The 25,829-nt window shown below is 45.6% G+C and overlaps 1 protein-coding gene across 1 annotated transcript; it reads left to right on the top strand.

Moving 5' to 3' along the window:
- Positions 1–15,755: 15,755 nt before the first annotated feature.
- Positions 15,756–25,428, top strand: CISH (cytokine inducible SH2 containing protein). The gene is made up of 3 exons (XM_077821111.1): positions 15,756–16,591; positions 21,977–22,203; positions 22,747–25,428. Exons 1-3 carry the CDS (start codon positions 16,545–16,547, stop codon positions 23,247–23,249), a joined length of 777 nt encoding a protein of 258 aa, XP_077677237.1. The 5' UTR covers positions 15,756–16,544; the 3' UTR covers positions 23,250–25,428.
- Positions 25,429–25,829: the final 401 nt, after the last annotated feature.

Here is a 25,829-nt window from a genome sequence, read left to right as displayed (position 1 = left end):
TTTTATAGCCCTCTGTCATATCCCTCCTTAGTCATCTCTTTTAAAGTCTAATAGTCCAAGTCTTTTTAATATCTCCCCTTATGGAAGCTGTTCCTAACCCTGATAATTATTGTTGCCCTTCTCTGTACCTTTTCTAGTTCTAATATTTCTTTTCTGAGATGGGGTGACTAGAACTGCATGCAGCATTCAAGGTGTGGATGTACCATGCATTTATACAATGGCATTATATTTACTGTCTTATCATTAAGGCTGCATCTCTGTCACAGAGGTTGCGGAACTCATGGATTCCATGACTTTCTGTGACCTCCGTGACTTCTGCAGCGGCCAGTGTGGCTGACCCCAGGGCCAGCTGCTCAGGTGACCCCAGGAACAGCCACAAAAGCTGCTGCTGGAGCGACCCCGCAGCCAGCCACTCAGGCGGCCCCAGGCAGCTGGCCCTGGGGATTGCCCGAGCAGCAGCCAGTGTGGTTGGCCCCGGGGACCGCCTGAGCAGTGGTCCTGGAGGCGGACAGAGCAGTGACCCTGAGGGTGGCTGCACCAGCTGCTGCTTGGCAGCCCCTTTCTCCTGGCACCAGGGACCATCCAAGCAGCAGCCAGTGGGGCTGGCTTTGGGGGGCCCTAAGAGCAGCGGCACCCTGGGGCCCCCCAACTAAGATTTAGTCAGGGGTATTTATAGTAAAGGTCGTGGACCGGTTACAGGCCTTGAATTTTTGTTTATTGCCTGTGACCTATCCATGACTTTTACTAGAAATACCCATAACTAAATTGTAGCCTTACTTATTATCTGTATCTTTCCTAGTGGTTCCTAACATTCTGTTAGTTTTTCTGACTGCTGCTGCACATTAAGCAGATGTTTTCAGAGAACTATCCATGATGACTCTAAGATCTGTTTCTTGAATGGTAACAGATAATTTACATCCCATCATTTGGTATGTATAGTTGGGATTATGTTTTCCAGTGTGCACTTATCAACATTGAATTTTATCAGCCATTTTCTTGCCCAGTCACCCAATTTTGTGAGATGTCTTTGTAACTCCTTGCAATCAGCTTTGTACTTAACTATCTTGAGTTATTTTGTATTGTCTGCAAACTTTGCTCCCTCACTGTTCACACCCTTTTCCAGATCATTTATGAATAGATGGAACAGCACAGGTCCCAGTAAGGACCCCGCTATATACCTCTCTCCAATGTGAAAACTGACCATTTATTCCTACCCTATTTTTCCTGTCTTTTAACCAGTTACTGGTCCACAAGAAGATGTTCCCTCTTAGCCCATGACTCCTTACTCTGTTTAAGAGCCTTTGGTGAGGGACCTTGTCAAAGGCTTTCTGGAAGTCCAAGTACACTATATCCACTGGATCACCTTCGTCCACATGTTTGTTGACACTCTCAAAAAAGTCTAATAGATTGGTGAGGCATGATTTCCCTTTTACAAAAGCTGGATTGACTCTTCCCCAACATATTATGTTCATCTATGTGTCTGATAATTGTGTTCTTTCCTATAATTTCAACCAATGTACCTGGTACTGAAATTAGTTTTACCAGCCTATAACTGCCAGAATTGCCTCTGGAGCCTTTTTTAAAATTAGGCGTTACATTAGCTACCCTCTAGTCATCAAGTACAGAGGCTGATTTAAGAGACTGGTTATACACCACAATTAGCAGTTCTGCAATTTCATTTTTGAGTTCCTTCAGAACCCTTGGGTGAATACCATCTGGCCCTGGTGACTTATTATTGTTTAATTTATCAATTTGTTCCAAAACCACCTCAATCTGGGCCAGTTCCTCAAATGTGTCACCTAAAAAGAATGGCTCAAGTTTGGGAATCTCCCTCATAAACTCTGCAGTGAAGACTGATGCAAATAATTCATTTAGCTTCTCTGCAACGGCCTTGTCTTCCTGAGTGCTCCTTTAGCTCTTAATCATCCAGACTGTTTGGCTGGCTTCCTGCTCTTGATATACTTACAAAAAGTAACAGCTATTTTTATTTTTTTTATCTTTTGCTAGTTGATCTTCAAATTCTTTTTTGGCCTGCATAATTATACTTTACACAGGACTTGCCAGAGTTTATTCTATTTTCTATTTTCCTCAGTTGGATTTGACTTCCAATTTTTAAAGGATGACTTTTTGCCTCTAACCACCTCTTTTACTCTGTGATTTAGCCATAGTGGCATTTTTTTGATCCTCTTACAGTTTTTTTTAATTTGGGGTAAATATTTAGTTTGAGTCCTAAATAGTTTCCATGCAGTTTTCAGACATTTCACCCTTGTGACTGTTCCTTCTAATTTCTGTTTAACTAATTTTTGCGTAGTTCCACTTTTTGAAGTGAAATGTTTGGTGGGTTTCTTTGGTATTATCCTCCCTCCCCGCCACCGCCCCAGGATGTTAAATTTAATTACATTACGGTGGTTATAACTGAGTGGTTCAGCTATATACACCTTGTGGACCAGATCCTACCCTCCACTTGGGACTAAATCAAGAATTGCCTCTCCCCTTGTGGGTTCCAGGACAAGCTGCTCCAAGAAGCTGTCATTAATGGTGTCTAGAAATGTTATCTCTGCAACAGATCCTGAGGTAAAATGTACCCAGTCAATATGGGAATAGTTGAAATCCCCTATTATTATGGGGTTTTCTGTTTCTCTCTAATCTCCCTGAGCATTTCACAATCACTGTCATCATCCTGGTCAGGTGGTCAGTAGTATATTCCTACTGCTATATTCCTAATATTCAAACATGGAATTTCTATCTATACAGTTTGTATGGTACAATTTGAGTCATTTAGGATTTTTACTATATTTGACTCTCTGCTTTCTTTCACATATAATGTTACATTTCCTACCACCGTGACCCACTCTGTCATTCTTATATATTTTGTACACTGGTATTACTGTGTCCCATTGATTATCATCATTCCACCACGTTTCTGTGATACCTATTACATCCATATCCTCATTTAATACCAGGCACTCAAGTTCATCCATCTTAGTATTTACATTTCTAGCATTTGTACAAAAGCACTTAGTTGTCTGCCTTCATGTGATATAATTGAATGGGACTCTTTTTCATTTGACTGTCTCTTCAGTTCCTACTGTACTTTATCAACTTCCAGTCTCTCCTCTCTACTGGGATATAGAGTATCCCCTTTAATAAATCCTTGCCTAAGGAATATGTCTGTCTGAACCATGGGCTCCTCTGCACCAGTTGGCTTTCGCTTTAGCCCTCAGTTTAAAAACTCTTCTATGACCTTTTTAATTTTACATGCCAGCCATCTAGTTTTGTTTTGTTTTAGGTGGAGCCCATCCTTCCTGTACAGGCGGCTCCTTTCCCAAAAGGTTCCTCAGTTCCTAATAAACCTAAATCATTCCTCTCAACACCATTGTCTCATCCACACATTGAGACCCTGCTGTTCTGCCTGTTTAACTGGCCCTGCACATGATACTGGGAGCATTTCATAGAATGCTACCATGGAGGTTGGACTTTAATCTCTTATCTAGCAGCCTAAATTTGGCCTCCACGACCTCTCTCCTACCTTTCCCTATTTCATTGGTACCTACATGTACCACAAGCACCGGCTCCTCCCCAGCACTGCACATAAGTCTGTCCAGGTGTCTTGAGAGATCCACAACCTTCACACCTAGGAGGAAATTCATCATGTGGGTCTCCTGGTCATCATAAACCCAACTATCTATATTTCTAATAATCGACTCCCTGGTTACTACTACCTGTCTCTTCCTAATAACTGGGGTTCCCTCCCCAGGAGGAGCATCCTCAGTGCGAGAGGATATCACAACATCATCTGGGATCATTTCCCTCCACTCCAGCTTGATGTTCTCCTTCCCTGAGACTTTTATTGTCCTCAACAGCACAGAGGCTGTCAGACTGGGCTTGGACCACTCTACTGTGTCCCTGAAAGTCTTGTCCAGGGGTCGGCAACCTTTCAGAAGTGGTGTGCCAAGTCTTCATTTATTCACTCTAATTTAAGGTTTTGTGTGCCAGTAATATATTTTAACGTTTTAGAAGGTCTCTCTCTATAAGTCTATATTATATAACTAAACTATTGTTGTATGTAAAGTAAATAAGATTTTTAAAATGTTTAAGAAGCTTCATTTAAAGTTAAATTAAAATGCAGATCTTGTCAGTTTGGTGTGATCTTTGCCCTTGCTTTTCCTTGCTGAGTTTTCCAATGTCTGGCACGTATTTGGATACGTTAAGCTGCACACAGGCTTCTGAGTGATCAGTTATTAACCGGCTCCAAGAGGGACAGAGGACATATTTCATGTGTGAAAATACCTGTTCACACAGGTATGTGGATCCAAATGCTGAAAGCACTGCAAATGCAATTTTCTACAAACAGTTAAATTTCACTGGCAGGGATGTCCAACAGGTCAGAATAGAGGCCCCATGATCTCTCTCGGTAGCTTCAAGTGCACTTTGCAGATCTCCAAATTTTGATGCCCACAATTCTGAGCTGTTAAACTGAATGAGCTGCATTTCAAAATCTTCAACACCCATCCACTGAAATACAGACAAATCCAAGTCGCTTTTGTTGGAGACCCCAGGGCATGGCCACTAGTTAAGTCGAGGGGATGGAAGGCCATAAGGGTTGAGGAAGTCTCCCTGCTGAAGGCCTAAGGGCTTCTTCTCAACCCCCCTTAATAGAATTCAGGCCTGGCTGGTTTGAGTAAGCTCTTTTGCTCTTAAAATAATGTTGCAGCCGCAGATAATGCCTCATAGTGTAAGGTTTGCTGACACCAAGCTAAAGATAATAGGAGATAGTTACAAGGCCAGACAGAATGTGTTGGTTGTTTAAGTAGCTAGGAATGCTTGTTAGAGGTTGCAGGAAATAAACATTGTTGTAACCCATATAAGGAAGGCAGAGTATTTGTGCAAAGTTTTAATTGGTTGATGTGTAGTGCAGTAGCATTAAGGAATATAAAAGTGTGTGTAATGACATGCTCTGGTGTGCAGGATCTGAGATTCTATTCTCCCTGTACCTTGTTTGCAGCTGCAAATAAACTTTTCTGCTTCTCCACCCTGTTGTGATTATTGAGTGAAACACATCGGGTAACAAACCCCTGCTGTTGTTTTGCCTCTCAGCACTGGGTGCCGGCAACAGCTTTTGGCGCCCAACGTGGGGCGACGAGGCTGCAATTTAGCCTTGCCCGGATCCCTTCCGGAGGTCGAGGATTGCAGCAACAACCGACGCCCAGCGCGCACCGGTGAGTTCATCGGGGGCCTCAGAGGAGACGCAGTTTGATCGACCCTGGAGGGCACAACGGTGCAACGCACTCACATAGTGGAGAAGCAGCTGTGGGCGACGGTGGGGAACCGGTCCCTTGGATAAAGTAGAAATCTTTTGAAATCTGGATTATATGCTCTGTTGGAACCTGGGGACGCCCAGAGTTACCCTGTAGGTATGGGACAGGAACAGAGCACGGGAGGTAGGGTACGGTGCACGCCCCTAGAGTGTATTTTAGTAAATTAGAAGGTATTTGGATCAGATCCAATGACTAAGGGTAAATTGAAGCGATTTTGTACGGTTGACTGGCCTCAGTACCAATTAGAATTCTGATTCCAGTTCTTGCATGTACATTCCAATCTCATTGACACTGACAGTGCAACGTGTCGATAGCTCATTTACGTGTTGGAAGTAGCGGAAAGTTTAAGTTTGAATATCCCGAGACAAAACTGCTAGTATTACAACAAATGACTTCCAGGCTTCATAAAGACCCGGAACCGTTTGCCCAGTAGCCTGGAGACAGAGGTTGAGTTCCTTTAGGGGAGCGGTGATGTCAGTTAGACACATGAGCTTACACAGCCATTTTTCATCATCCAGTTTGGGGTACTTTTGTCCTTTTTCTGACAAAAGGGCCTTGATTGCATCAAAACAGTTTACAAAGCGCACCAAAACCTTGCCACGACTTAGCCACCAAATGTGGCTGTGAAGTGGGATGTCGCTTTTAGCACGGTCCATCTCTTCTAGCAGTGCTTGAAACAGTCTGTGAGTCAAAGCAGATCGAGCAACAAGGAAATTCACAATTTGCACCACTGTATTCATCATATTATTAAGCTCTGAATTAGAAATTTTAGCACACAGGTTTTCTTGATGGATGATACAGTGAAATTTGACTGTCAGACGGCCAATTTGATCTTCAAGTAACTTTACAAATCCCTTCTGTTTTCTGACCATGGCAGGAGCACTGTCTGTTGTCACATAAAATATTTTTCTGATGTCAACTCCTCGTTCTTCAAAATGGTTTAGAAAACTTTCTACTATATCTTCTCCCTTTGTTGTGCCACGCAGGGGTTTTAGGCAACAAAGTTCCTCTTGGATTTCATCAGAAGCACAATATCTTCCAACAACTGCCAAACATGGAACGTCGTTTATATCCACGCTCTCATCAACTGCAACACTAAACACTGCTGTATCTTTTAATGCAGTTGTCTGCTTTTAGTTAATGTTTTTTCTGCCATTTCGCTTACGCATCTCCCAACTGTTCTGGCAGAGACAGGTAGTTCTTTTATTCCAGATACGATCGATACGATCATATCTTTATTTGGCAAATCATTGAACAAAACCTCCGAACTGCTGAGAAAAACTTCTTTTATATATTCCCCAACTGTAAATGGCTTTCCAGTTTTTGCAATGCACTGTGCAATCTTGTAACTCCTTCTCTGGCTTGATTTTTACTTACATTTCAGTATTTAAAAACACTGCTTTGCTTCTCATATCCTGCTACTGCCTTTTTTGATTGATTCAGTCTTGTCTGCTTCATCAAGAAAGGTGTTGCTTTTTTTTGTGCTTCGTTTCAAAATGGCGTCAAACACTTGATGTGCGACAAACAACACTTTCACAACAGAAAGCATAAACAGCACGGTCCTTCTTTTGAATGAATCCAAATGTGTCTATCCAAGAAGACTGAAATGAATGGACATCTAATTTTGCTTTCTTAGGAGCTAACGTTTTGTCAAATGTACCCCTCAACTCACAGTGGGGAAAAAAATTGCAACAGACAGCACGCACAATGTCAAACACAGTGCATTGTTCCACGTGGCGTGATAGTTCTGTAAGCAGCAAATCAGGACTTAAAAATATCCCAGTGGCGCTGGAACAATTTTTAAGGTGGGGGTGCTGAGCTGTGCCCCCTCTTGTCCCTGTCTGCACCCCTCACTGCCCCAGGCTGGGGCCAGTGGGCCACAGCTGGGGGCAGCTGCAGAACGCCAGGCTGAGGCCAGGAGCAGAGCCCCAGGCTGGTGGTTGGTACCCCGGGCCGGTGGTTGGTACCCCAGGCTGGCAGCGGAGCCCCCCAGACCAGTGGCGAGGACCTGGGGCTGGCAGTGGGCTGAGCAGGGCTGGCGGCTGGTACCCTGGCTGGCAGGGGGCCGGCGGACGGTACCCCAGTCCGGCAGCAGGCTGAGCAGGGCTGGCAGCTGGGACCCCGGGGCAGGGCGGGCCTTACCATGAGGCAAACTGAGGCGACCGCCTCAGGTGCCAGACTGGGCCGGGGGGGACATACCACTAGGACCCAGAGTGTAGAAAATTGTGTCTGCTGCTGGTGCACATGTATTCTCTCTGCTCTAGATGCGCAGAGATGGTGGAGTGCTGTGCTGGAGGAAGGCGGGCACAAGAGACATAACAGGCAGGCAGGAGAAAAGGTGAGAGGGAATAACAGAAAGCAGCAGGAGCTGCAGGGAGAGAGAGGCGGAGGAGCCTCTTATGTACCTCTCTAGCACCCCCAGGAGCCTGGACTGATTAACACCAGCTTCTCAGGGAGCTTCCTGTTTCTGCTGCTTCCCTGAACCCACTGGAGGAGAACAGGCAGTCAACTGAAGCAGTAGGAGCCAGTTAGGTCCTTAAGACGCTGATATCTTCCCTCACTCAGGCCCGGCTACCAGCCTGCTTATTTGTCCCCTTTAACTGACTGTTGAGAGCCACTACAGTCGGCACAGAACAGCAGTCATGAGTGAAAGAAGAAAATGGCCTTCCAAGGCAGCATTCAGAAAAAGAAAGAAAGCAAAGAAAGCTTTTCTATCGAAGCAGGAAGGAGCTCTCCTGAGATACATAGACACAAATGTTCACGGTGAACCTTCCGGCCCCAGTGAGGATGTGAGTGGTGAAGAGATGCCTGATCTTCCAGTTAGTCAGAGTGCAGGTGACCTGGCAGCTTACTGCAGCATCCATATCTTCATCTCAAATGGATGTAACCCTGCACATTCCTGAAGAAAAGTGTAGATCACAGAAGACTGCGGTGGAGGTGCAAGCAACAGCTGCTGCTGAGTTCCTTAAGTCTAGATGATCCAGGACTGTGGACCCACTTGAGCAGTAGCGTGAGAGACTTCCTTGTACTGCATGGGCCACAGCAAGGGAAAAACTTCATGTTCCCCAAAGACAATGAAAATAGAAGTTTCCATCCAACACATTACTGGTGTGAAATCCCCAATGGTGACAAAGTGGAGAGGCCATGGCTTATGTACTCAAAAATCCAGAATGCTGCATACTGTTTTTGTTGCAAACTCTTCCAGTCTAACGTTCCAGCCACATTGGGTTCGACAGGAACAAAGGACTGGAAAAATCTGGCAAGAAATCTGGCATGCCATGAGAAGTCAGCAAATCACCAGAGAGCATTCCTTAGGTGGAAAGAGCTTGAGATGAGACTAAGGTTAAAGGCCACCATAGATGATCAGCATCAAGAGAAGATTGCATCAGAGTCTCTTTACTAACAAAATGTTCTGAAAAGGCTCACTGCCATTGTGAGAATGCTTGCTTCCCAAAACCTAGCACTGCCTGGCACTTCAGATCAGCTGTATGTGCCAAACGAGGGAAACTTCCTTAAAATTCTGGAGCCGATGACTGAGTTTGATGCTGTATTCCAGGAGCATCTAAGAAGAGTCACCACCCACCACTATCTTGGAAAAACAATTCAAAATGAGATCATACAGTTACTGGCGACAAAAGTCAAACAGAAGATTGTGGCAGATCTGAAGTCAGCAAGATATTACTGTGTTATTCTGGACTGCACACCTGATATCAGCCACATGGAACGAATGACTTTAATGGTGTGTTTTGTAACAACAACAGAACCTAGTGAAAATGTCCCTGCAATGGTGACTGTCAGAGAGTATTTTCTAGAATTTATTGACATTGATGATACTAAAGGGGCTGGTAATGACAAATGTGCTTCTTAAAAAGCTGGAAGACACGGGAATTGCGATAGCTGACATGAGAGGTCAGGGCTACGATAATGGTGCCAACATGAGAGGAAAGAACAGAGGAGTGCAGACACAGATCAGATAGTCAAACCCTCGAGCTTTTTTTGTCCCATGCAGTTCTCATTAATTGAACTTGGTGGTCAGTGATGCAGCATCAGCTTCTAGTGTGGCTGCTGAATTTTTTAATGTAATTCAAAACATCTATGTATTTTTCTCTGCATCAACTCATCAATGGCAAATTTTGAAGCAACATCTGGGAACATCCTCTCTGACACTGAAACCACTGAGTGCCACACGATGGGAAAGTTGAGTGGAGGCGATAAAGCCTATCAAACACCAGATAGGGAAGATAGCTGATGCCATAGTTGCCATTATGGAGGAAAATGCTATGACAGGAACTGTTCGTGGGAGAACAGAGGCAGAGGGAAACGGAATCACCAGAAACATACATAACTTCAAATTTCTGTGTGGCTTGGCTTAGTGTTGTGGCATGACATACTGTTTGAAATAAATGTTGTAAGCAAGAGACTCCAAGGTATTGACCTTAATATATCTGGAGCAATGGAAGAACTGGACAAAGCAAAGTCATACCTACAGTCTTACCGGTCAGATGAGGGATTTTAAAACGTTCTGAAGAGTGCACAGAAGTTGGCAGAGGAACTTGACACTGAAGCTATTTTCCCACCCATTCAAGAATACAAGAGTCACCGAAGAAGAAGACGACATTTTGATTACGAGGCACGGGATAACCCCATAAGAGACCCCAAACAACAATTCAAAGTTGAATTCTTTAACCAGGAGCTAGACTGTGCAATACAGTCAATTGAAGAATGTTTCATGCAGCTCAAGAAACACAGCAGTATATTTGGGATGCTGTATGCTTATTCCATAACTCCTCACTATACCTGAAGAAGACCTACACCAGCAATGCAGGGCACTAGAGATAGTGTTGATACGTGATGACATGTGCGATATTAATGTGAGTGATTTAGGTGATGAACTGAAAGCTCTTTTTCAAGATACATTTCAGCAGGATCAACTCCAAAGGCTGTTCTGGAATATATGTGCACAAATAAGATGACCACCCTCTTTCCAAATGCTTTTGTTGCTCTGCGCATACTTCTAACACTTCCTGTAACAGTTGCCAGTGGAGAATGCAGCTTCTCCAAGCTGAAGTTAATAAAAACACATCTATGCTCCACAATGACACAGAAGAGGCTGGTCAACCTTGCAACCATCTCAATAGAGCATGAGCTGGCCCAGACTGTGGACCTTCAGGAAGCAGTTCAAAACTTTGCAACCAAGAAGGCACGGAAAGCACCACTTTGATTACTCAATGCCAGTGTTTACTATGCAGACAAGAAAAGTTACATTTGTTGTTCAGGCGTTTGAAAGTTAAGTGTTCCTTAACATTTTTGAAAAAGGCATTTTAAGTTATTAGTTCTCCTTTATTGGGGTAGGTAGCAGAGCAGTACCATGAGAGGAGTAGAACAGGAAGAAGGCAGAACTGAGACCTTTCCAAGTTTTGGCCCAAGCGAGGGGGCATGGGGGCGTCATTTGAGTTGAGCTTCGCACCTCAGGTACCAAAATGTTGTGGGCCGGCCCTGCCCCAGGCCAGCAGCGTGCTGAGCAAGGCAGGCAGCTGGTTCCCCAGCTGGCAGGGGGCTGGCGGCCGGAATCCCACGCCGGCAGCGGGCTGGCGGCCGGAATCCCACGCCGGCAGCGGGCCGGCGGCCGGAATCCCACGCCGGCAGCGGGCCGGCGGCCGGAATCCCACGCCGGCAGCGGGCCGGCGGCCGGAATCCCACGCCGGCAGTGGGCTGCCGGACGGGTCCCCAGCTGGCAAGGGGCCAGCGGCTGGAATCCCATGCCGGCAGCGGGCTGAGTGGGGCTGGCGCCGGGACCCTGGCTTGCAGGGGGCCAGCGGATGGAACCCCAGGTCAGCAGCAGAGCCCCGAGACTGGCAGCCAGGAACCAGGCCCTGTGAGTGCCACTGAAAATCAGCTTGCGTACTGCCTTTGGCACGTGTGCCATAGGTTGCCGATCTCTGGTCTCGTCTATGTGCATCGCTGTCTCCCTTAGCTCCTCCCATTCAGCCACTCGGTTCTCAAAAGCCAGTACTCAGTCTCTGAGGGCCATGAGTTGATCGCACCAAATGTACACACATGCCACCTGCTCACAAGGCAGGAAATTGTACATGCTGCATTCAGTGCAATGAATTGGATAGCCCCCATCTGCTGTTGCATTTCTGCCTGCATTATTTTTACTGTTGTGGAGTTTTTTGTTCGTTCTTTGTTTTGGGGGGGATTATTGGCCTAAATTTAGAGTGTGTTTGTTAGGCGTGACTGGCTCTCACGCTCCCTTGCAAAACTCCGCTGTTTCCTGCTCCTGTTTGCTAGCTCCTCTGGTGGCTTAGGAGGTGGCTTGTTAAACCTGCAGTTAGCTCTGCCTCCTTGTCAAGGGATCCTACAGGGATTAGGGATCAAATGATAGCAGACTGGAGCAGTTGGGTTAGATTTAAGGCTGTTGTGAAAACCTGACCTATGAATTTCCTGTCCTTTGTGGGTATAACATTTTACATTTAGGGGTAAATGGTGCATGTGAAACATTTCTGGGCCTGATTCTCATTTACAATAAGGCCACTTTACACCCCTCTGGCAGTGTGAAGCAACTTTAAAGTGGGCAACAATTATATTTAAACCCACTTTAAGGGCCATTTGCACAACTAGAGTCGTGTAAAGTGTCAGTGAAAAGAAGAGTCAGGCCCATTTATCCTTTCGTATATACAGGCATTTACCAGTAGATGGTGATAGTGTGTTGGTGGAATTTCCTAAGGGAGGTTGTCATCTTATTCACTTTTATATTTTTTACTTCCCATTATCATTATTGTAAACCCTCCCAGAGCTTTGATATACTTTGAAATTCTCTCCTAAACAATTTCTCTTCCATTTGGTCAGCAGTAAGTAATGCTGTGTCTTTTAAGTCCCAATTCAAAGTCCTTCTTCTCCATTGACCTGTATCTTTTGCAGACATTTACACCAGTGAGCGCAAAGAGGGTATAGAATCCTACCTAGTCGGAATGGCAGTGGGTTACACTGGCTTTGCACAGGGGTAGATGATTACACAAGGTGAGGGACAATGGTGAATCAGGCTCTCTGTTTTGTTTATTACCTTTTTTGTGCATTGGTGCAAGCATCAGGGATGTCAGGAATGGGACTGAGAGGCAAGATTCTCAGCTGATGTATCCTGATGTAGAGCTATTGAAGTCAATGGAACTTTGAGGATCTGCCTCACCATCTGTAAGTTAAATAGAGACAGAAAAGGGAGTGTGTGTAGATCTGACTAAAATGTGGCTGTTCTCCTTCCATATTTCGGTGACAGGTTTTAGTAATAGATCTAGTACTTAGAAACAGGACATTCACTGGAACAGATTTACCCACCACCTCTCAGGGGATTACCAAACTGAGTTACATATACACACACCAGTATACTTCTTTACTGCTGTGCACACCCACATACCACCACTCCCACAGCACCAAAGAACTGAGTTATCAAATTGAGTGCATTTGTTGATTCTTGGCATTGGCCACTCAGTACTTAGTTATGTACTCCTACTCCTTGGGGAGAGAGACAGAGAGAGAGAGAAGTGTTTTTCAGAAAATGGCCACTAGATAGAGCCTGATTACAAACCTAAGAAATCTGTGAAGATGTCTCTTCCATGTCCTACTGGAGCTGCAGTGCTCCTGCCTAAAATATAATAAATCTATAATCTCAATGAGGAGAGATTAGAGGCTATGAGGAGAGATTAAAGAGGCTAGGACTTTTCAGCTTGGAAAAGAGGAGACTAAGGGGGGATATGATAGAGGTATATAAAATCATGAACGGTGTGGAGAAAGAAAAGGAGTACTTGTGGCACCTTAGAGACTAACCAATTTATTTGAGCATGAGCTTTCGTGAGCTACAGCTCACTTCATCGGATGCATACCGTGGAAACTGCAGCAGACTTTATATATACACAGAGAATATGAAACAATACCTCCTCCCACCCCACTGTCCTGCTGGTAATAGCTTATCTAAAGTGATCATCAGGTTGGGCCATTTCCAGCACAAATCCAGGTTTTCTCACCCTCCACCCCCGCACACAAATTCACTCTCCTGCTGGTGATAGCCCATCCAAAATGACAACTCTTTACACAATGTGCATGATAATCAAGTTGGGCCATTTCCTGCACAAATCCAGGTTCTCTCACCCCCTCACCCCCCTCCCAAAAACCACACACACAAACTCACTATCCTGCTGTTAATAGCTCATCCAAAGTGACCATTCTCCCTACAATGTGCGAGAAAGTGTGGTGTGGAGAAAATGAATAAGGAAAAGTTATTTACTTGTTCCGATAATATAAGAACTAGGGGCCACCAAATGAAATTAATGGGTAGCAGGTTTAAAACAAATAAAAGGAAGTTCTTCTTCACTCAGCGCACAGTCAACCTGTGGAACTCCTTGCCTGAGGAGGTTGTGAAGGCTAGGACTAGAACAGGGTTTAAAAGAGAACTGGATAAATTCATGGAGGTTAAGTCCATTAATAGCTATTAGCCAGGATGGGTAAAGAATGGTGTTCCTAGCCTCTGTTTGTCAGAGGGTGGACATGGATGGCAGGAGAGAGATCACTTGATCATTACCTGTTACGTTCACTCCTTCTGGGGCACCTGGCATTGGCCACTGTCGGTAGACAGGATACTGGGCTGGATGGACCTTTGGTCTGACCCAGTATGGCCATTCTTATGCTCTTAACTCCTGTTCATAACTGAAGAGGAAGATGCACTGTGAATGTAAAGGTTAGTCATTGCCAGAGACTACTACCTGGAAAGTCAGGAAGATGCAAATGGAATTTTTTGGCAGCTTGTAGGGGACCTGCTCTGTTCTCTTCCCCCTTCCCTTTTCCTGAGGCCACATGGCTACGTTAAAAGTGTCTCTGAAGGTAGGGGGAATCACTGGTTTTATAAACCTTACCTGGAGGCTAGGATGGCCTTCAAAGACTAGGAAATTCCCAGGTTACGAGGGCACTTGGCCACCCTATACAGCCCAATGTCTAGTGTTCAGCTGTCTTTCTGACTATAAGAGACTCTTCACTGGCACTCTTGTAGACAGTCACAGTGGAGGTTCCAAGGATTCAATTTCTCTAGAGCAGAGGTCCCCAAACTATGGGGCACATTCTCCTAGCAGGGCATGGAGGAACATTTTGGGGGGGGGAGGTGTGGCTGGGGCCAGGCCAGCCCTTACAGGGGGGTGGGAAGGGAGCACCACCCAACTCTGGTCCTGGCCCTGGCCTCAGCCCATGTCTGAGGCTATGCCCCCTCTTCCACCCTCAGCTGTGGCCCCAGCCTTGGCCCCCTTACTCCTGTCTGCATCCCCCACCCCCCAACCAGAGCGGCCGGGAGGGGCACGGACAGGAGTAAAGGGGAGTGTGAGGTAAAGAGTTTGACCACTGCTCTAGAGCTCGACCTGCTTACCGTCTTATCCCTTAAGGTGGTCCCCACAGGTCAGTGGCTGAGATGCATTGGCCTGGGTGGTATTGAATTTATTCATTTATCCATTAATAAATCTAAGTGGAAAACAGAAAAAGGTTTCTAACCATCAGAGGAGTGAGGGTCTGGAACAGCATCCCAGTAGGAGGAATGGGGGCAAACAAACTAACTAGTTTGAAGAGGGAACATGATAAATTTATTAATAGGATTATAGGATGGGCTTGCCTGCAATAGCAGGAACTGGACTCAATGACCCAGGAAGTTCCTTCCAGTCTTACCTTCTATATTCCTTAGAAGGCGTTTGCTCAGCTGTTGCCCCTGCTGTCCTTGTGTTGTGAATTAAAGAGGAATTATCTCTGGGGCTGTCAACTCAGCACCTTTCACCTTCACCAAATCCACTTGGAAAACATGAATCTCAGTGTTGAAATCTCAGCCTGTCTGGCCAGACACTGCCAGGTTGGTGAGGAAAGGGAAAGATTGTTTGTTTTTATGAGAAAGCGGGGGTATTGGCAAGGTTGATGCTTCAAGTTAAAACTAGAGGAGGGGAAATTTCTTGATCACAGCCTTGTGGTACATAGCCTAACAAGGAGGTTACTTGCTGATATTTGCAGCAGGGGGTGCATTACAGCAACTCTCTGTTTTTACATAGCCATCTGGGAATGGTCAGCGAGGTTTCTAATCTCGCTTTTTCCTAGTCATATGCACTCCAGAGAATAAAGGGCCCCTGGTGATTGTAACTGCTGCCTGCATTTCCCTCCCTCTTTTCTGCTGTGTGCGTGCGTTTCTCTGTGACCGTGGGGCTGGGCTCATTGCAGCTTCCAGCGTCAGCCCAGCCTCATTCGCCTCTGATTGGCAGAACTCTGAGGTCCAGCCCAGCCTCGGTTTGCTCTGATTGGCAGAGCTCTATGGTCCAGCCCTGCTTTCCTGGAAAGTTCTTGGAAATCTATCAAAGGTATTTCTTTGAACACATAGAGGGACAGCAGCCAAATGCTTTATAAAACAGAAAACAATTTACAACTTTTCAGCTGGGTCCCTGGAAGGAGATGACCAATCTGACCTGATCCTGCCTTTTTCCTTGGGGATTTTGGTATATTTTGGAGGCTCTTCCCTTCCCTCTCCCCGCCCCCCCCCCCCCAATTCTCTGGAGTGCAGTGCTGACATCAAGATGTCCATTATGGACACGTCTATTTATACTTTTTGTTTTTTAATGTCAGAACAGTGATGTGAATACAATACAATTCCAGGAATCCGTCACTTCCTGGAACAGATTAAAAGGGGCAAACAAAAGATTACTTAGTTGTGTTTTTTTCCAGAGCTTCATTACTCCTGGAGCCAGCGTTCAAGTAGGTTGCAGCTCTCCCAGTTCTACATTCAGGGAGATTATTTATTGATATTTATTGTTATTTCGGAGGAGCTTTATCCTGACTTGAAAGGTCGTTCTGAAGGAGATTTCATTCCTTCTTTTAAAATCGTTTTTCCTTTTCTCTGGTCATTTTAATTTGTTTTTCTTTTAATCAGAGCAAGAATATATTTTCTTATCTTCAACAGTACCAAGACTGCGCATATTTTCCTAGCTAAAGTTGCTGAAAAATCAGTAAAGTCTTTCTCTGGGCAGCCTGATTTGCTTTCTGCTTGGCTTCTCCCGGTGTGTGAACTCCAGAGTGCCGTGGGAGAGGTTTGTTGGGAGCAGTCCAGTCTTTTCTTCCTGTGAATTCCTAACTAAAGACTTGTCCTAGCTCCTCTGGGGAACAAAGACGAAGAAGGCAAGAAAAGGGGGAAGACCATTTTCCCATCCTATTGAAGACTTAATGCGTTTTTCCTGGTCCTGGAGTGACATGATCCTCTGTGTTCAGGGGTAAGATTCCTCGCAGCCTTCATTTTAAACGTTTGATTTGAGAATTGTCAATAACAGACTCTAGGGCAGATCCTCAGCTGGTATAAACTGGCGTAGGTCTATTCAAGTTAATGGGGCTATGCTGATTTGCACCAGCTGAGTATCTGGCCCTCAGTACATGTGAGTGTCTTGTGTTTCTGGTTTTTTATATCTTTTGTCCAAGAAGGGCATGAACGGAGACCCTGATATCCATGCTCTCTCTATAGCTGAGAAATCACATGGCACTCAAGGTCCTTACAGGGTAAACATTAGCTAGGGGAAAATTCTGACTATGCTATACAATGTATCATATGTAAAACTACAGAGGACAGAAGCACAGAATAATAGGAGCTATCCGATTTCTCCATAGAAACGAACTATTTACAGGGAAAAGCTTTTCAGGATTTTTTTTTAAACTGTCCTTGTCTAATTCTAAATGAATATATAGAATGAATGCATATTTCTTCTTGGATAGCTTTTCTATACAAGATTGTGTGTATGTGTGTGTGTGTACACATACATGTGTATACATACAGTGCATTATAAAAATTTAAGATGGGGAAAAGCCCTAGTGCCCCAGATAGCCAATAAGGTGCAAATAAATTCTTGTGCATGCCTAATTTTATCATGTAAGTACCCCTGGCTGGCGCATGCATATTGGCATTTGCATGCTCACATGGCCAGTTAGGCACTAAATGGGTCATCTACATATGTACGTACCTGATCTGCATGAATATATCAGGCATTTGTGCACTTGGAAATATTTGCAAGCTCCTACCTTCATTAATGTCTGGCCATGATGTCATTTTAACCATCCTGTCTGCCACTAGAAGATTTTCCTCACAGTGTTATACTTCTGCTCTGTCTACTTTTAAGTGACTCAAGTGTGGGGATTTCCACCACTTCCCCAAAGAGCCTCCAATGTCTCATAGAGCTCACTATTACAAATATTTTCCTGCTGCTCAACCTATGTCTTCCTTTGCTTGATTTCTCCCATGTTTTCAGCCCACATGACAGTGCTCATAGTCAAGCTGCTTGAAATTAATTTTTCAGGTTAAGCTTTGCAGGACACTATCATATACTTTACTGAAGTGCAAATATATCATATCTACAGCATATCTATCATCCATTAATAACCTGTATTTCATTCAAATGGGGGAGGGTTTGTCCACTGTTTGTCTTTATAAAGCTGCTTGTTTATTTCTCCAAGTTCCATTGTCCTCTAAAATTGTATGCATTTTGGACCCAATCCTGCCCTTCTTACTCAAGCAAAAGTCCTGTGGGAGTTGATGGGAGTTTGCCAATATAAGGAGTGTAGGACTGGACCCTTCTTCCTGTACTGTTTCACTATGTGTGTTGTTATGAAGTTTGACTTATCACCGAGGGAATGGCAAAGATCACTCTAATTGGTACCGTTTGTGTCTGCGCTCTTGTATCTTCTCCATTCTCCAGGGCTTTTCTCGAGGTGTCAGAAAAAGTTTGTTTGCTGCTACTTTTAGGACAAAAAGATGCATATCAACTGGACCTGCTGATTTTTATAAATACAGTTTCTTCCACATAGTTCTTTATCTGGTTCATAATAGCGGCTGTAGTCACAGTGTATTCTGTTCATTCCTGATCCTTGACCTCTTTTCTTTTTGTCTTGTTTAGTAGCTCAGCCACCTTTGATTCATCATTTATTAGACTCCATTAATGGGTCCACGTTCCTGCCACACATGGATTTTGAAACTTTCTTTCACTGCACTGTGGTCACTAGAGGTTGTGTCACCCCAGGCTTTTTATATGTATGGGAGGGCACAGGGGAGCACAATCCATGCAGCATCCCCTGTGGCCTTTCCCTGGATATTGTGGAAGAACCCCCTCTGGAAATGCATGGGGGTTTGGGCTCCACGGGTTTTAGGTGGCAGGATAGTCAGGGAGCATATGGGAGCCAGAGGATGAGCACTGTAGGTGAACTCATCTTTCTCCGATCCACACTGGCCCCACTTCACAAGAGCCCTTGTGACTACAGAGAGGTGACTGTACACAGGGGTGCTGGAACAATTTTTATAGTAGGGGTGCTGAGAGCTATTGAACCAAACTGTAAACCCTGTATATAATGGAAACCACTTCAAGCCAGAGGGTGCGCCAGCACCTCCCGCACTCCTAGTTCCAGCACCTATGATTGTACATAGAGTTTAAAGATTTGAGCCCTTTCTACATCTCTGAAGTGAAAAGTGAATGGATTCACAGCTTCCTTTAGTGAAAGGGCCTCCCCAGGGTGGCTTCAAGATGGGTCCTGGAAGTTCAGAGACAGCATTCCACGAGACAAATGGAAGATACAGAAGCAGCATAGTGAAAGCAGGAGCAGAACTTTCAAATAAATGATCAGTTAAGGTTCCTAGTGGTTGTCTAAAGATTCCATTCAAAACCGCTTCCTGATCTCTCCATCTCCCTCAGACAAATCTTAATCCCTTTCCCAAATCAGGTGTCTAAAAAGCAAAATGGTTCTCATGCTAGCAACAAGAAAACATTTCTTTAAACACAAGACTTTGCCTGTGGGCATAGCAGAAACATTTCCAAGAAGAAGCAAGCTCAATTTTGGAATCCAAGCTGCAGTGTTATTGTTCTCGAGCTGGGAATGGGGCCTATGCACTATGGGACTCCTTCTCCCTTACTTTTCACCTTGTGCAGTCATTTATACCTGTGCAACACAAACTGCTGGTGTTGAAAGCTACCAAATTTGAATTCTCCACTGAGAGTAGCATTTGACACCCACTTTGCACAGTGATTACACAAGGTGCAAGGCAGTGGAGGATCAGGCCTGTACTCTTTCTTTTTGAAAGAGTACAGGCAGTGCCCAAAAGCTACTGAATAATACCCAGGTGAGACTCTCCTTGGAGAAAGTGTCTGGGCTTCCTTCATGACAGTGCTACCATGTAAGGGAATCTTATCCAGAGCCATTGCCTGCAAGACAAGAGCCACAGAGAAACGCTTTGTACACTAGTTATTAGAGAATACTGGTGAAGACTAGGGGCTAGAACAAAGATTTAGCAGGTGAGGTCTTCTAGGATAGAAATTAATAGGCAGGATTCAAAGTCCATGCATGTCATATCTTGCTTTTTCTAAAGTAGGGATTGGCTGAAGAAGACCAGGGATGTATTTGGCTGATGTTTTAACTCACAACAGTCTCTTCTGAAAGTCTGTGGAGCATTTGATTTTGTGGGATCAGTGTGTCCTCCTTGACTGCCCTTCATTGTTTGAGAATACTGTGTGTCCCTCACTTTAGAGCCAGATTTACCTATGGCCCCATAAAAACTCTCTACGTAGCTACATTTGAAATGCAGAACCATGGAACTCTGACTGCAGCTTGCTCTCTCTCTTAAAGGAAAAGCTCCCCTTCAATCCCCTCCGTGCTATTGTTCTTCATATGTCTCTCCTTTTGGGTCTTTGTCCCACAATTGGGATACAGCAGGGTGAGAGGGCTGGAGAGAGGAGTGGGCCAAGTCAAGGTAGGGTGGGGAAGATCAGTCTGTAACCTTATCCCCTGCCTCGTCCACATTTGTGTGCCCATTAAATGTCACTGTCTATACAAAGGACAAAGTTGATAAGATTGGAGGAGAAACGCCAGGGACATCCGTCCTCTCTCGCCCTCTTTTTCCTATGACGTGAGAGAATGCTGCAGCTGCCTTTTTAATCTCCATTAGCTTCAGACAGTCCCTCAGTCTCAAGTTGGGGATTGTATTGCATTTCCCTGGGAACACATTTACCTTATATTTTTTACCCTAGAGAGGTCACCTTGGTGCCAGGTGCAGTAGAGATAAACATTTGAGATATGCTGTGGCACAGGGTTGAGTGAGGGTGAAGAGTGCCAGAAGATGGAAGGCCCAAGCCAGGCCCAATCAGACCCTCCTATCAGCTGCTCTCTTTTTGTTCTCTTTCCTTTAATTTTGCATTTCATTCTTGCCAGCTCTGTAGGATTTTCACATGCAGGAGCAATGCATGTGGGGTGCTGCTCACCTAGAGCACCGAGACACGTGCTGCTTATTTTCAGACTCCTGCAGGACACGCAGCTTTGTACATTCCCTTGGCAGTGAAAACTCTGGGCTGATTCCTCAGACTTAGAAGTCTGACTGGGAATGAGAGCTCCCTCGTCACACTCCATCATCCTGTACTCTCACCACAGGTCACACCTTCTTTTAGCATTCCCTATGGTACAGAGAAGGACTGATCACAGGGCAGTGGGACACATTACAGCTAGTTGCTAGAAGGCTACAATACTGCTCCCTTTGAAGATTTATAACCACACTGAACAATGCTCACCATGGCACTACATTGTTGGAACCCTTCTACCATGATAAATATGCCAGGGGCTGGGTGGTTACACTTTACACTAAGTTTCCTTCATGCCATTTGATGCCAGGGACTGGCTAGTTATTCCTCTGTGATGGCATTTCAAGATCAGCACACGCTTAGCTTCTAACAGGCATAACAAGATCAGGCCAACCTGCAGTGACAGGAGGATAACGTGAAGGAGCTGATTCTTCTCTCAGATACACTGTCATAAATCTGTAGTAACTCCAGTGAAGTTTACACCAGTGAAACAGAATCAGGCCCACTGCATGTCATCAGGAACCCTTTCTGTATCTCCTCCCCACAGTCTTATTAAAAATGCAGTATCCTATATATTAGAGCAGTGTCTCTCAACCGTTCCAGACTACTGTACCCCTTTCAGGAGTCTGATTTGTCTTGCGTACCCCGAAGTTTCACCTCACTTAAAAACTACTTGCTTACAAAATCAGACATAAAAATGCCAAAGTATCACAGCACACTATTACGGAAAAATTGCTGACTTTCTCATTTTTACCATATAATTATGAAATAAATCAATTGGAATATAAATATTGCACTTACATTTCAGTGTACAGTATATAGAGCAGTATAAACAAGCCGTTGTCTGTATGAAATTTTAGTTTGTACTGACTTCGCTAGTGCTTTTTATGTAGCCTGGTGTAAAACTAGGCAAATATCTAGATGAGTTGATGTACCCCCTGGAAGACTCTGCATACCCCTCAGAGGTATGCGTACCCCTGGTTGAGAACCACTGGATTAGAGGAATGTCAGGCTCTTGGTGTGGAGTTTCAAGGTAGTGTTTGAACTAGTGTTCCTCCCAAGGTGGAAAAAGCCACCCATCCCTCCCTGCATCGAGGGGCTCATCTTTAGCTCTGTGATGTTTGTTTTTTCCCTTTTCTACTTCTGTTGGATACATAAGCATAGTGAGGATCTGTTTACAGAACATGTGCTGTAGCACGCATAGCAGAATCTGAGCTGATAATGCAGCCCTAGGCAAGGCAAGCTAAAAATCATACAATGTGTCCTTTGTTTCAGACCCCATCCTTTGCTCGCAGAGGAGAAGATCAGGAGACAGTCGCTCAGAGGCATTGCAGTGGATTTGTCAGAGCAGATCATGCAACCTCGCTCCGTTACGGTCTTCCAAGGAGAATCTGCTCCTGCCTTCATGGCACCTGCTCCTGAGAATAACCTGCCTCAGATGCGAGATCCTGAAGAAGACCTGCTATGCATTGCAAAAACCTTCTCCTACCTGCGAGAATCCGGTAAGTTTCTACCAACCAGCATGAGGTTACTGGGTGAGGAGGCCACAGGGTGTGGGGAAGAACTCTCTGTGAGCCACCTCCAAGAAGAAACTCCTTTCCTAGGAAGGTTGCTGGGCACTAAGGTTGGTCTGCTGTATGTGTCTTGCCCCAGAAACTGTTACAGCGGAAACTTATCGGAGCAATGAGTGGTCCCGGTCTCAGCCACCACACAGCCAGTGTTTATATCACAAAGTAGCCCACCACTAGCATACATGGGAGCTTTGCCTTTAATTTCTCCATTGACAGAAAGAGGAACTGGCTCCTCTGTCTCTGTAAGCCCCAAACACTGCAGCATGGCCTCCCCTCCTCCAGCCTGAGCACACTGATGAAAAACATAAGCTGGAAACCCTGCAGAGCTTGACTATGCCATCTCTACTGTATTTCCCATAAAGCCTGCTCCTGCCTCCCTGTTATGAGCAGCCTGTGTTTTCAGTCTAGTGACCTTTCGTTCGTTCGTTCGTTCGTTCGTTCTAAATGAACTCTCTTTCTGTGATTCCTTTCCAGGCTGGTATTGGGGATCTATCACAGCCAGCGAGGCCAAGCAGCATCTTCAGAAGATGCCTGAGGGTACCTTCCTGGTACGGGACAGCACCCACCCCAGCTACCTGTTCACGCTCTCTGTCAAGACCAACCGGGGTCCCACCAACGTGCGCATTGAATATGCCGACAGCAAGTTCCGGCTCGACTCGAACTGCCTGTCCAAACCCCGCATCCTGGCCTTCCCAGATGTGGTCAGCCTTATCCAGCACTATGTCATGTCCTGCACAGTGGAGAATAAGAATGAGGCCCCCTATCCACCGCCCTCGCCCCTGTCCCCCGTGCAAAAGGAGATGGTGGCTGCGGCAGTGCACTTGAAGCTGATACGGCCGCTCAGCCGCAAGGACAGTGTCCCCAGCCTACAGCACCTGTGCCGGCTACAGATCAACAAGTCAACAGTGGAGGTGGACCAGCTGCCACTGCCCAGGAGGATGGGGTACTATTTGAAGCAATATCCCTTCCAGCTCTGAGGTGCAGCTGATGGGCCTCTGACCAACAGACTAGAATCTTGATGTCTTTTTATCTTGCTGAAGCATGGCATCAAGGGGGTACAGTAAAGACATGGTCATCAGCAGTGACTGCATCCACTTTTTTTCTCCCCTCCCCCAATTCCATGCCTACACCAGGGAGGGGCCTGGTTGTACCAGTGAACTGTGGGACACAATCCGACCTCCGAGCCTCAGAGGCTTGAAGGAAGTGCTCTTGATACGTGCACACTACTTGAATTTCAGAGCTGCCGTGACATTAGGAGTATTACCATTGTTCTTATCACTATTTATTTCCTTGTTAGCCTCTCTCCTGATACTTTAAGGCACCTTTTAGTCCATTGTTTTTGTTTCTTTTCCTTTCAAGGAATTAGGGATGGACCTGGGCTGGAATAAAGGATCCCAACCCAGACCAAACCCAAAACTCCAGGGCAGTTTGGATCTGGATTTGAGTGTCACCTCTTTGACCCTGTCTTTGTAGTAGGCCACTCTACATTCCACATCCAAACACCCCTGGAAGCATGGGGGAAACTGAGATTCAGATGAAAGTCTGGATCCAAACTTTGGCACCTGGGCCCTATCTCTGAAACATATGGTCTATTTCCTTTCTTCACAAACTGGAAATGCTGTGACCTCAGAGTGTATGTATGGCAGGCATCTATATATTTCACTGGGATGTCACCACGGTTGGAAGATGGCCCAAGGTTGGAAGAATTTTTGGACAAAAACACCTCTCCCCTGCAAGTTCACAGGTTCTGGATATTGAGTTTGGGACAAGGAGGCCCCACTCTGTTCCCCTCCCCACCCCCATCCTATTTCCCATTTCAAAAGGAAGTTCCAAATAACACTTTTAAATCAAGTCCTTGGCAACCCAAGTCCCCAGCTGATTATCTTCAGGCATTGGGGGTTGTGAGCATCTATCCCGCATGACTTGTGTTTTCTTCCCATCAGTGTCAATCTCTTGGCACTGCCTTTGCCTTGGTGAAGCAAGGAGAAGGGTGGTGGCATCCTGCCCCTGGCTCAAAGCTGGCTCTGCTGAGCTGCACTGATGACACATGGTTTGAGGTTATTTATTTATTTATTCTTTCAGTGGCACAGGGGAAAAAAAAACCTGTCCCTGCTCCATCATCACTATGCTGCCAAATAACCAGCCCCTCTTCCCCATTCAGCACTAAATAAGTAGCCAACCACCACCAGGCAGCTTCAATGAGAGCTGTGTATGATTTTTTTATCCCCTGTTTAATTTGCTGGTAGCACCTTCTCACTTGAAAGAGACTTAATCTAACTGATGCCAGTATTGCTTTTGCATCCCATAATAGAAACAGCGATTGAGCTTCCTCCCTTTGCCAGTATCCACACCCTACAGCCCTGCCTTCTCCCTCCCCCAGACCTCTATCTGTGGAATCTTTGATCAATGTCTTGTGACCCTTGCATTCTAAAATGAAGCTATTACCCCCAGCCCTCTGCCTCCGCCCCCATGCAGCAAATCGGTCACAAAGGGCCATATCATCCCCCGCAGAAGGAGGGGGCACAGAGTGAGTGGATTCTGCACAGAAATGAGCAGGTGGAAGGGGGAAGACTGCCTCCTCGGAACCATCGTTATCTCCCACCACTTGCCCAACCTCATGGAGACCAGTCCACAGGGCTGTGGGGGTGGGGTGTGTGTTTGAGGAAGATGCAGCTGGGAAAGGGACACATGGGTCTAGGGGGGCTGCTCCTCTCCACAGCATCTTCCCTCACCTCTGAACCCTTAGGACTTTAGCAGGCAGTAGGCCATGGCCTACACAGGTCCCAGGGCTGGGTGTATTTGGGGAGAGAAATCTCAGCTTGTTCACAGAGCTGGAAGGGGAGGAAGAGATAGGACAACACCCCAGGGGATAATAGTCTGAAGGAAACCAGTGGAGTTTCCTCTCCACTAGATAGGAGCATCCTGCCTAAGGGGCAACACGGCCCAGTGTACTTAGTCAACGCTCATTTCTTGTCACATGTTACACACTGGTAGTATTGCTGGCTTTGCTTTCCATACTTTGATGATTGACAGCATGCGTGTGTGAGGTCAGGTTTCTCTGTTACTGCATCTCTGCCCCCACGCAGAGGCTGTGGAAAGGCAATCAAATGAAAATAGAAAATTAAAAAACAAATAGAAAATACATTTAAAAAAAACCCATAAGACCACTGAACAAGGCTTCCTTTTAGACAAGCTCATCTGTCCGCTGGGTGGAGGTGAGGGTGGGGGGGCTGGAGATTGGGAAACTCCAGCAATGGAACTCACAATAATGATCTTGGGAAACCCGTATGACTTCCAAGCTGAGCTGCATATGTGGCAGCTCTCTGGGAGAGACCCAGTCACTACAGTAATGTGCGTAGGGAGCGGGTAGGTGGTTCTGCTTTCTGAACCATCCACTGGTGACTCCCATTCAGCTGTGTCCCAACAGCTGACCTTTTTCCTTTGTGGGGCTGGTGCGGGAATCGAGCCTGCAGGTTTCGGAGCTCTTGCCCAAAGAGCTCCTGGGTAGGAAGAGTGGGTGGGAGAAGAGGGTAACAATGTGGCATGCTTGGTCCATC

Source organism: Eretmochelys imbricata, chromosome 7, assembly GCF_965152235.1.
Source record: "Eretmochelys imbricata isolate rEreImb1 chromosome 7, rEreImb1.hap1, whole genome shotgun sequence".
Classification (NCBI taxonomy): Eukaryota; Metazoa; Chordata; order Testudines; family Cheloniidae; genus Eretmochelys; species Eretmochelys imbricata.
The sequence above is the reverse complement of the archived record's forward strand: the minus strand, read 5'-3'. Positions and strand labels throughout refer to the sequence as shown.